Source organism: Mercenaria mercenaria, chromosome 10 (genome assembly GCF_021730395.1).
Source record: "Mercenaria mercenaria strain notata chromosome 10, MADL_Memer_1, whole genome shotgun sequence".
NCBI lineage: Eukaryota > Metazoa > Mollusca > Bivalvia > Venerida > Veneridae > Mercenaria > Mercenaria mercenaria.
The window spans coordinates 30,112,058-30,125,084 of NC_069370.1; the positions used below are offsets into that span (position 1 = coordinate 30,112,058).

Genomic DNA, 13,027 nt, shown 5'->3' on the forward strand with positions numbered 1-13,027 from the left:
CGGATTAACCAGCTTGTAATTGTACAAAAAGGAAATGGTCCTTTCCCTTTCTATTCAAAGTAAGCTAGATGTCACTGGGAAAAATCTCTCTTACAGGGTTGTCATTATTCAGCTTTCGCTCTAAAAGTAACAACAATTCTACAGAATAATTTAGGAAATGATGTTGCTTTTTGCTAGAAAATATCTTATTAAAACGATTTTTTTCAGCTGCTTATATTTCGCTTACATCGATAATCATATGTGATCTCTTGGGTTTGGAGAAATTGACCAATGCGTTTGGTTTATTGACGTTGGCGAGAGGTGTGTCCTCAGCTCTCGGTCCACCAATCGCAGGTAAGAAGTGCGCGTGCTGGAAAGAAACTACGTCACAGAGCGTTAGTAACATGTTGGCGCGAGCTTGAGACAAACACCGAGGTTACATTGTAACGTAATCTAGACCATTTTAAACTTGACTCTCAGGCAGTAATCTGATAATCTTTAAGGAGAATATCTTTCAAGTGATATTAAGATTTGCAATTCATATGTCAAACACTTGTCAGTTTTAATATTTCAAGTGATACGCCTTGAGAAATAGATATCTCGGTAGCTATCGTCAGAGTCAAGTTAGTGCCCATATATTACTCACGTAGTAGGCTAGATGTTGTATTGCGAAGCACAAACGGTTTTTGGGAATGCTGATTAGATGTTTATATGCAGATAAAGACAGGCATCTAACTGAAAACGTTAAGAGAGATTTTTTTAACAAAATGTCACAAATCCTTTGTGACTGTGAATTCGTAAAAATGTTGATAGAATGATCATTTCTCTTCTAGAAGTATGAAGTTACAAGTAGCTTTACTGAACACTCGAGATTGGCCTTTGGCCAAGTTGAATGGTCATAGATGCTTCAGGTCGTTCCCAAAGATGTTTGTGTTGCCTTCTAATATTCACCCTTTTTCGTTCTTTCACAGCTCGGTAAAATGCAGCAGTCAGAAGTCAAGAACTTTCAATGATTTCGTCACTTTTGGCCGAGGCGGCTGGTTTCCGTTTCGTTATAGGAGCTCATAAACTAAATATATATCATACACGAACGCTTTCTGTACACTTGCTTTGTCTGATTTCAGCGGCGTTTATTTCACTCACATCCATCATTCTCTGCGACTTACTAGGCCTTGGTAAATTGACTAATGCCTTTGGTCTATTATCCATGGGGCGGGGCATCGCCGGGATCGTGGGCCCCCCAATGGCAGGTAACAAATACCTGTGGCTTTTCATGTTTCTTTTCATTTATAGGAAACATTTCCGCAAAAGTATGCTATTTAAAGAATATGTAAATTATTTTTCATTTCATTAACCCTGGCTTTGTGAACGATTATAAAGGTGCTTGAAAATTTACAGGTCTGCTTCCAGGAAATATAGTATTGACCATTGTCTTATACAATTAAAAGACTGCAGAGGCCTATAGCTTGACGTTTGGTTGATTGATTAAATAAACACAGTATTAATATGTTAATCAGGGCTTAAATAAGCTCTTTACGAAATTGTTATTGCGTATCTTCAACATCTAGCAAATTGTCTAAAAGTAATATTAAAACTGATTTCAGGCTTCTAGAAATGTTTCCTATAAAATTTTACTTTAACTGCTTACCACCGTTCTGTTATAACCACAGTAAAACCTTAGATTGCTAGTAGTTTATGTGCCACACCGTACCTTACTGAACTAGATGATCACACCTCAAAATATTTTGTATATGTTAGCAACTTTACTATTAAGCAAAAATAAGCAAACTTAAAGCGATAGTTTACCGTTAAGCGACCAGGCATTTTATAGCCTGATGGAATAGCAATCTTCACCAAACTTAGCCAGATCACTTTTCACTACCAAATATTTTGTACTGAGGTTGGGCTTAAGTTTAGCAATACCATTCATTTCATCGCCAAATAGTTTGTGTTAAGATTGGACTTAAACTTAGCTGGACTTCTTTTCATCGCCAAAACAGATTGTGTTGAGGTTGGACTTAAACTTAGCTTGACTTCTTTTCATCGCCAAATAGTTTGTGTTGAGACTGAACTTAAACTTAGCTGGACTTCTTTTCACTGCCAAATAGTTTGTGTTGAGATTGCACTTAAACTTAGCTGGACTTCTTTTCATCTCTAAATAGTTTGTATTGAGATTGCACTTAAACTTAGCTGGACTTCTTTTCATCGCCAAATAGTTTGTGTTGAGATTGAACTTAAACTTAGCTGGACTTCTATTCACTGTCAAATAGTTTGTGTTGAGACCGGGCTTAAACTTTGTCAGATTTTCTTAAACTTTGTCAGATTTTCTTGAACACCAAATAGTTTATACTCAGATTGAGTTTAAAGTTCAAGACACTAGGGCAATCTCAATGGCGAAATGATTATTGTTTAGTCTTAATAGAGCATTTGTGTTGCTTTATTTTCGTAAAGAGTTTAGATTACAAAGTGTTAATTAAAGAAAATCTTGCAAATACAAAAGAGGTTTTTGAAAGGACTGCATATTATTATGTTTAAGAATGTAGGTCACCAGGTTAAATCTGAAACTGTATTATGAACTAAAAATTCATGTTTATTGTTTATTTACATTCTCCTAATAATATCATGAGGAAATTGTACGATCTCATCATAATTACTGTGGTTATGAAGCATGTTTCTTTGGATGGTAAGTGTTTATTTGACCTCTTTCGATCAATTTGTAAATATTGTTTTCTTTCGTTTATTTGACCTCATACATACACTGGGTAACATTCTTGTGAGTGTAAAACAACATTCGCAACAATAATAGCAATACCAAAACAACAAAGTAATTATTAGTTTTCATCGTATAGAATGGGAAGTACAGACTGGGCTATTTAGGATCGCTACCTCTATACGGTCAAACACGGTGAATCGTTCTCAGTAGGAATTAATGTTATTTATTATGGGAAAAACATTTGTGATTTTAGTATTGTCAGATATAAATTACGATTTATAATCTAGTTACGTTATTATGTTAATTGAGATAATATTGCTGTAATGTTATGTATATACACCCTTCAAAGTTTAGAGCTTTTTATCAGCTGTTTTTCTTTTGATGTTAATAGTTACACTAGTTTTTTGTGCACTTTTATACAAGTCATAAGGTAGTTATAAAAGCGTAACAAAACTTGACGCATGCATGCTAGCGGTGCAGGATTTTTTTTCATTTTTACAAAGAGCTATAAATAATGTCAAAATTATGTTCATGAAAAATATAGCCCTGTGTAAAAATCGTGTGCAGTTTAAACGTTCCACTTTCAGATACATACTTGACATCTTAGTCTAGATTATTTTAATACATGCATTTCGTGAATACAGTGAAACCTGTCTATAAAGACCGTCCCCGACATATAAGAAGTGGCCTTTATTTGCAGGTGGTGTTTATCTATAGGTAAAATACACTGCAAATGTTAAAATCTGAAATGGATTTAGTTATCTCTAATGTCAGGTGGTCCCTATCAGTATAAATTTTACTCTGTCTACAAAATACTGAACAAACGGCTCCACGACAAAACATATTATATCAAAATGTTATTTAGCGCTTGAGAAAGCATAACATGTACTTGCGACCTTTAAACTGAAAATGGTCAGCTGAAAGTTCAAAATAGGTTTTGTTTAAGCCTAATAATGAACTCGTTTATATCTTGCTTCAAATGATGAGTCAGCTTGTGTTAAGTCTGCTTTAAAAATATATTCCACTTGACCTTACAACGAGACTGCTGACTGATATCATCAGCACGTGCGATGAAAAAATCGTACGAAATTCAACTTTAAAATGCAAATAGCAAATGAGATTGTTTATTTAAGAGTTTTGTTATCATAAGAATAGGCTGGTGCATTAACCGAATTATGACGGTATATATGCATTATATATTATCAACAAGGGCTAATAAATATATAGTATAATCGGATGTTTTTAATACAAATTGTCATAGCTAAAATCGATTGTACCAGTTATGCTATAGACATAAAATGAGTTATACATAATAAAGTAGACAGTGACATCGATATCTTTGAAGCTCCAGTCATGTGAAAATTGCTCATACATAGGTTGTAGGCCACTATTTTGTTGTTTGTAACTGGCATGTGACCTACTTGATTCACATTACCGGTTTTCAAAGTAACTGATACTTGAACAGTTGAAGAAAGTACTCATAATATAAGTGGCACTATTAAGATCGTCGCATTTTGAACACCTACTCCCAGCAAAATAGAATCTTTCGTACCATATTTCAGGGTTCAAGAGCCTTTTAAAACAAATCTAGATATGACTTTGTAATGTGCAATCCTGCTGTCTTGCTTAAAGACACTAAACTTCTGTGGGGACTTTCCCATGCCTGAAATCATACGGATTCACACTTCGTATGCTCCATAGCAACTGAAGTAGCACTTTCAGATTTTTTTCTTTTTCATATTTAGCTACATGCATAATGCTGTCAACTGACGATAGCTGTCGTACTGATCACAATCGCTTAACAGTTCCAAAAAAGTGACAGACAGACTGTTAGCTTAGAATGCACATTTGATCTTTTCTGCTAAAAAATTACATTTTCGTTGAAGTACTAAACGTATGTACCTGCGTATCTCAGAATATAAACACACTCATGCAGGCCTTCTGTTGTCGCTAAGTCCTCCAGTACTAGATGCACAAGTAACATTGTAGTGTAGATATGCAGCACACCGCTAACATATATAATTATACGTGTCTCATTTGGTATTTATTAAACGACTTTTCTTCTTCAAGGCCAAAGGTTATATTTTACTGACACGGCTTAAAGAATTCGAAACACTTTGTAGCAAATATTCAGTCAAGTAGCGACCTTTCAAACAGTCAGAACCCTTCCCCTTACACACATTTAAGGTCCTTCATTTAATATTGTGTGTACATAATTTATCAGCTGTCAACTAATTCTTATGTTATATTAATCTCGCATCAGTCTTTCGGCCGCCTAAATATCAGTGTCAGTTTGAAAACTGATAATAATTAATATACTGTTACGTCTAATTTTTCATTTGCTTTAACCACACTGGACACTTATTAGTCCCCTAACCAGTTTCGGGGACTATAGGATTGCGTTTTTCCGTCCGTCCGTCATTCTGTCATTCCGTCCGTCCGTTTGATCGCAATTTCGTGTACGGTCCATAACTCTGTCATTCATCAGGGATTTTGATATTACTTTGCACAAATGTTCCCCATGGTGAGACATGTCATGCGCAAAATCCAGACCCCTAGCTCAAAGGTCAAGGTCGTACTTTGAGGTCAAAGGTCAACCGGGCTTTTTAGCTCACCTGAGCACGAAGTGCTCAAAGGTGAGCTTTTGTGATCATCCAGTGTCCGTCGTCGTCCGTCCGTCGTCAACAATTTGACTGTTAACACTCTAGAGGTCACATTTTTTGAAGCTTGGTCAGAATGTTACCCGCAATAAAATCTTGGATGAGTTCGATATTGGGTCATCTGGGGTCAAAAACTAGGTCACCAGGTCAGATCAAAGGAAAAGCTTGTTAACATTCTAGAGGTCACAAATTTGGCCCAATCTTAATGAAACTTGGTCAGAATGTTACCCTTAATAAAATCGTGGACGGGTTCGATATTGGGTCATCTGGGATAAAAAACTAGGTCATCGGGTCAAATCAAAGGAAAAGCTTGTTAACACTCTAGAGGTCACAATTTTGGCCAAATTTAATGAAACTTGGCCAGAGTGTTATCCTCAATAAATTCTTAAACAAGTTTGATATTGGGTCATCTAGGGTCAAAAACTAGGTCACCAGGTCAGATCAAAGGAAAAGCTTGTTAACACTGTAGAGGCCACATTTATGACTGTATCTTCATGAAACTTAATCAGAATATTAATCTTTATGATCTCAAGGTCCAGTTTGAATCTGGGTCGTGTCGGGTCAGAAACTAGGTCACTGGGTCAAATCAAAGGAAAAGCTAGTTAACACTTTAGAGGTCACATTTATGACCATATCTTAATGAAACTTGGTCAGAATGTTAATCTTGATGATCTATAGGATAAGTTTAAATCTGGGTCAGGTAGGTTCAAAAACTAGGTCACTAGGTCAAATCAAAGGAAAAGCTTGTAAACACTCTAGAGACCACATTTATGAATGTATCTTCATGAAACTTAGTCAGAATGTTAAACATGATGATCTTTAGGTCAAATTCGAATTTGGGTCATGTCGGGTCAAAAAGTAGGTCACGGGGGGCAAATCAAAAGAAAAGCTAGTTAACACTTTAGAGGCCACATTTATGACCATATCTTAATGAAACTTGGTCAGAATGTTAATCTTGATGATCTTTAGGTCAATAGGTCAGGTGAGCGATACAGGGCCTTCATGGCCCTCTTGTTTCCTGTCCGGTCTGTAACTCGACAAACCTTAAAGGGATTTTGATATTACTTTGCATAAATGTACCTCATAATAAGACGACGTGTTTAACACCTAGACCCCTGTCTCAAAGGTCAATGTCACACTTTGAGGTGAAACGTCAATAGGTTTTTTTCCTGTCCGGTTCATAGCCCTGTCATACATTAAGTTATTTTAATAATACTTGGCACAAATGTACCTCATAATAAGACGACGTGTGTTGCAAAACACCCAGACCCCTGTCTCAAAGGTCAAGGTCATTCTTCGAGGTCAAACGTCAATAGGGTTTTTTTTTCCTGTCCGGTCCATAACTATGTCATCCATTAAAGGAATTTAATACTACTTGACTCAAAAGTTCCCCATAATGATACAATGCGTCATGCATAATACCCTGACCCTTGGCTCAAAGGTCAAGGTCACACTTAAAGGTCAAAAGTCAATATTGATCTTTTCCTGTTTAGTCTGTGACATATTTTAATATAAATTCATGTGTCATATGGATCCAATTAAAAAAAGATTGATGGTGTATTTTCTTCAGAATTACTTCCCTTTGATATGATGATTTCTTAATTTTTCTTCTACTTTCCCACCAGTTTCAAAATGAAATGTTATCAAATTTGAAAAGTACTATTTTTGTATTTATAGATGTTATAAGCAATAAACAACTGCAGATTTTTATATATGCAACTTTTAATTCAAATGTTGTATATATAGTACAATATTGTTCCTACATCATTGACAGACTGATATCAGATCATTATGTTTTACTGCGTTAGAGAAAATTAGTCGCCTTCCATGAGTAATCGTTGTCGTACTCGAAATTTTATCCCAACTAATAAGCAATATTTCTATTAATTTTGTCTTCGAAATTTGAAGGCCACGAATTGTAATTACAGTGAAATAATTTTTTTGACCACAACCACAAAATTTCTTTCTCAAGAAATTAAATGATTTTACAATATTTTTGTCTCCCCCAGGAGACATATTGTTTTTGCCCTGTCCGTCCGTCCGTCCTTCCTTCCGTCCGTCCGTACGTCACACTTCATTTCCGAGCAATAACTGGAGAACCATTTGACCTAGAACCTTCAAACTTTATAGGGTTGTAGGGCTGCTGGAGTAGACGACCCCTATTGTTTTTGGGATCACTCTGTCAAAGGTCAAGGTCACAGGGACCTGAACATTGAAAACCATTTCCGATCAATAACTAGAGAACCACTTGACCCAGAACGTTGAAACTTCATAGGATGATTGGTCATGAAGAGTAGATGACCCCTTTTGATTTTGGGGTCACTCCGTCAAAGGTCAAGGTCACAGGGGCCTGAACATTGAAAACCATTTCCGATCAATAACTAGAGAACCACTTGACCCAGAACGTTGAAACTTCATAGGATGATTGGTCATGAAGAGTAGATGACCCCTATTGATTTTGGGGTCACTCCGTCAAAGGTCAAGGTCACAGGGGCCTGAACATTGAAAACCATTTCCGATCAATAACTAGAGAACCACTTGACCCAGAACGTTGAAACTTCATAGGATGATTGGTCATGAAGAGTAGATGACCCCTATTGATTTTGGGGTCACTCCGTCAAAAGTCAAGGTCACAGGGGCCTGAACATTGAAAACCATTTCCGATCAATAACTAGAAAACCACTTGACCCAGAACGTTGAAACTTCATTGGATGATTGGTCATGAAGAGTAGATGACCCCTATTGATTTTGGGGTCACTCCGTCAAAGGTCAAGGTCACAGGGGCCTGAACATTGAAAACCATTTCCGATTAATAACTAGAGAACCACTTGACCCAGAACGTTGAAACTTCATAGGATGATTGGTCATGCAGAGTAGATGACCCCTAACGATTTTGGGATCACTCTGTTAAAGGTCAAGGCCACAGGGGCCTGAACATGGAAAACCATTTCCAATCAATAACTTGAGAACCTCTCGACCCAGAATGTTGAAACTTCATAGGATGATTGTTCATGCAGAGTAAATGACCCCTATTGTTTTTGGGGTCACTCCGTTAAAGGTCAAGGTCACAGGGGCCTGAACATTGATAGCCAGTTCTGATCAATAACTTGAGAACCACTTGACCCAGAATGTTGAAACTTCATAGGATGATTGAACATGCAAAGTAGATGACCCCTATTGATTTTGGGGTCAGTCAATTAAAGGTCAAGGTCACAGTGGCCTGTTAATGTAAAATCATTTTTGGAAATAACTTGAGAACCACTTGACCTACAATGTTGAAACTTAATAGGATGATTGGACATGCAGACTAGATGACCCCTATTTATTTTGAGGTCACTTGATCAAAGGTCAAGGTCACAGGAGCCTGAACAGTGACTTGAGAACCACTAGGCCAAGAGTGTTGAAATTTAGCGGGATGACTGGACATGCCAAGTAGATGATCCCTATTGCAGCCAACCATCAGTGTCTCTTTGACTTTCGTTCCTGACCCCTATTGACTTCTTGCCTATAGGACTTTGCATTTGGGGAGACATGCGCTTTTTTACAAAAGCATTTTCTAGTTAGCTCTTGCTTTATATTTTACACAATCCATAGTCTTCCTCGCCAAATCATCTTTTATCTTTACTTTTATAGGTGCGGTGTTTCAGAGCACAGGTAACTACGACGCCTCGTTTTATCTGGGAGGCGGGCTTTTCTTACTGGGAACGTTGTTACACTTTGTGCTTTTCTTGCCATGCATGAAAACCAAGGAAGAAGAAATTGTGATAAATTTGGATGAACAGGAAATGGAAACCATGGTTCCCAGACCGGAACCGGAAAGACCGATTCGAATTGAAGTGTGAACGGATTTTATCCTTGAAATAGAGACAAGGGCACTATAATCAAAATGTCGTTTTTGAAGCTTTTTAATGTCTCATAAAAAAGAAGAGGATAACTCTGGTCGCAGTGATCTCTCTGTTATCGTTTCTGTTTTTTTTTTGTTATGACAAAGGGAGATAAATTTGCTAGTTGTTGTAAAATAGGCAACACATATTAGAATGGCAAATCCATAAAACATTACTCATGGTATCTGGAAATGTTATTAACATTGTTTGTCTGTCAGTCAGTTTGTGTATCTTTCGGTGCTTTATACAGAGAATTGTTTCTGTTTTTGAACGTACTGATATTGTATGACTGAACACTGATTCACTACTAATTAGATGTAAAACTATAATATATTCAAATGGTCTCTATATTTGTACATATATACTTTAATCTTGTTAAAAGTTATATAATTTTGCTCATGTATATATTGCTCTTATATTGTTGTTACAGTATATATTTAATGTTTCTTTTTGTAACAATTTAACCTGTGTCATTGACATTTTAATACTATATTACCACTGGTCGAATAATGTGTTCATGAAATTTATGTTTCTTGCATATAGAAATCTAGCACTTCCGTATGATTTCTGAGCTAGATAAAAATGTATTTTTTAAGTTCATATTAGATGCTTTCTTTAGAGAAATCTATATTTATCTATTGTGGTAAATGTCTGTTTGAAACGAGTTGTACCAATTTTGTGACCAACGTCTTGTCATCATAACACACATTTTTATGTGTTAACATATGTGTACCTGCTCATGTGTACACTGAAGAAAATATAAATGAAATACATAATAATTTTACACGTGTGAATATCTGCAGAAACAGATAAATTGCTGAAGAAATATTGTTTAAGGAAGCTTGTGTTCCCGTAATGACACTCGGCAATTTCCGTGCGATCACGTATTGCAGAATGTTATTTCGGCATTCTTCGGCTTTCAATGTAACTCGAACGTGCACATGACTTCCCGTACGAGTCGGGGAATGACTCAGTTGGAAGGTTTATACGCAGCATAGATCATAGTGTTTATTCTTTCATATATCATATTGTAAGGAACTGACTGTTATAAAATTCGATATTCCTTTTTCTTTCGTCGAAATATATTGAAAAAGAGTACTGAAAAGAATATATGTAGAATATATATAAGTATAGGATAGCAACAGACCTGCTGCTGAAGGGATCAAATCAAGATTAAAGTTTTCATCTTGTATGATGGTTGTTTTATATATTTAATGAACTTTTATTTGTCCACCAATTTAATGCTTGTTTTTATCATGCATGTATATTAAGCATGGACATTTTAACTTTTTATAAAAATTTCTTTTAGATTTTTAACTTAAAATGTTTTGCTGTCGAATGTTTAAGTGTATTTTTATGCAGAATATTTATAATATGTTATATATGTTACTGTTTAAGTTCACATGTGCAGATTTATTATACCCCCACAAAACGAAGTTGGGGGGTATATAGGAGTGAGCTTATCGGTCGGTTGGTCGGTCGGTCTGTTGGTTTTGCATGGTTTCCGGATGATAACTGAAGAAAGGCTTGACCAATTTAAATAATGTTTGGTACACAGGTGTAATATCAGAAAATACAGGTCAGGTTCGAATTTGTGGTCAGTAGGTCAAAGGTCAAAGGTCAAGGTCACAGTGACCCTGAACAGTTAAACGGTTTCCGGACGATAACTTGAAAACGCTTGGGCCTAGGGTCATAAATTTTGGTACACAGATGTAACATCATGAAATGCAGGTCAAGTTATACTTTGAGGTCTGTAGGTCAAAGGTCAAGGTCACAGTGACCCTGAACAGTTAAACGGTTTCCGGATGATAACTTGAAAACGCTTGGGCCTAGGGTCATAAATTTTGGTACACAGATGTAACATCATGAAATGCAGGTCAAGTTATACTTTGAGGTCTGTAGGTCAAAGGTCAAGGTCACAGGGACTCGGAACAGTTAAATGGTTTCCGGATGATAACTTGAGAACGCTTGGGCCTAGGATCATAAATTTTGGTACACGGGTGTAACAACATGAAATAGAGGTCAAGTTTTACTTTGAGGTCAGTAGGTCAAAGGTCAAGGTCACAGTGACTTGGGACAGTTAAATGGTTTCTGGATGATAACTTAAGAATGCTTGGGCCTAGGATCATGAAAATTGATAGGGAGGTTGGTTGTGACTAGCAGATGACCCCTAATGATTTTGAGGTCAGTAGGTCACAGGTCAAGGACATAGTGACCCGGAACATTTAAACAGTTTTCAGATAATAACTTGAGAATGCTTGGGACTAGGATCAGGAAACTTAATCTGGAGGTTGGTCATGTCAAGCAGATGACCCATATTGATTTTGAGTTCCAAAGGTCAAAGGTCATTTAAACCTTTTACGGACAATAACTTGAGAACGCTTGGGCGGAGGGTCATGAAACTTCATAGGGAGGTTGATAATGACTAGCAGATGACCTCTGTTGATTTTGTGGTCAGTAGGTCAAGCAAGTTCGGCTTTGACATTGGCTTAGTTCTGTGACAAGACCATATTGTGGGGGTATAATTCGTCACTTCTGTGACAACTCTAGTTACAAACGTACGCATTGAGTAGATATAGTGTGAACGTTCACATGTTCATTATATTATTCACATAATACATGCATAAGTTATTGTAATGTATTGAATTTACTACAGCTGTTAAGATATTTTGCCTGATCTCTGCATACACCGCAATATACTGTTCTATCTTTCAAACGAGGTGGCTTAAATTTGTTTGCAATAACATATATTCGTCGTTCATGGGATGCTTACGTATTGTCCACTGTTCAATGGAGTAAGGATTTTCTGTTACAGGCTTTCAAACTTCGGCTCCTTTCGGATAAACTCGTTTCTACTGAATTCGGTTACAATTTTGTAAAGTTTTTCTTATCTGCACGTTCTCAACTTACTTTAGCCTAGCTTGTATTGTCGGTGCTCTACCAAATCACACACGAAATATGCCGATTTCATCCGCTATTGTAAGATTACACACATATAAGGGCATAGAGTTGAATATAAATGTTTTTGCTAAACCAAACAAAAAAAAATGTCGTATTTATGTAACTTTACTGAATTTTTCAGGTGTTGTCGTTACATTCCGTCTCGTGTATCTTCCAATACAATTTATATCTCTTAAGTTCCCGTAGATCATCACTGTACGCTCCATTCCGAAATCCCTACCCTATACCCTCTTGTTTCTTTTATATGTTTTATTTTTGCCAAATAAATATGTAATTAAAATCTCGTTGTTATTTTTGTTGTTTACTTTTTCAGTATAGTTTTTCTTTTTTTCTATTTATATGAGATTATTTAATTCGCTCTTAAAGTCAGATTCCCAAACTTGAAACCCTGGAGTTGTTTTACATATTACATGGGCGTGATTCCGCCTCTCAGCGATGACTGAACCCGCAGTTTATGAGTTATTAAAATGAGTCGCGCCACGAGAAAACCAACATAGTGGCTTTGCGACCAGCATGGATCCGGACCAGACTGCGCGGATCAGGATCCATGCTGTTCGCTTTCAAAGCCTATTGCAATTAGAGGAACCATTAGCGAACAGCATGGATCCTGACCAGACTGCGCGGATGCGCAGGCTGGTCTGGATCCATGCTGGTCGCAAAGCCACTAAGTTGGTTTTCTCATGGCGCGGCTCAAATGTGTTTTATATTAAACCTCTAATAAGTTAATACTCCTTGCAAAAATACAATCTAATATATTAGATACGATTTACAGTGAATTGAGGCAGGCATAACTAAAAGGGGCGTATCACAGAGTAAGCCTAGACAAACAG

The 13,027-nt window shown here is 36.7% G+C and overlaps 1 protein-coding gene across 5 annotated transcripts in view; it reads left to right on the top strand.

Annotated features, from left to right (window-relative positions):
* The window catches only part of LOC123559548 (monocarboxylate transporter 12-like), a 35,193-nt gene extending 22,712 nt beyond the window's left edge, over positions 1 to 12,481 (top strand). For 2 of the 5 annotated variants that reach the window (XM_053552583.1, XM_053552582.1), the window contains exons 6-8: positions 208 to 333; positions 1,104 to 1,229; positions 8,986 to 12,481. In XM_053552583.1, coding sequence (XP_053408558.1) covers positions 208 to 333; positions 1,104 to 1,229; positions 8,986 to 9,194 — 461 coding nt within the window. In that variant the 3' untranslated portion in view covers positions 9,195 to 12,481. The remainder of the gene's footprint in view (positions 1 to 207; positions 334 to 1,103; positions 1,230 to 8,985) is intronic. The other 3 variants (XM_053552584.1, XM_053552585.1, XM_053552586.1) reach the window with 3 other exon arrangements.
* The last annotated feature ends 546 nt before the right edge of the window (positions 12,482 to 13,027 follow it).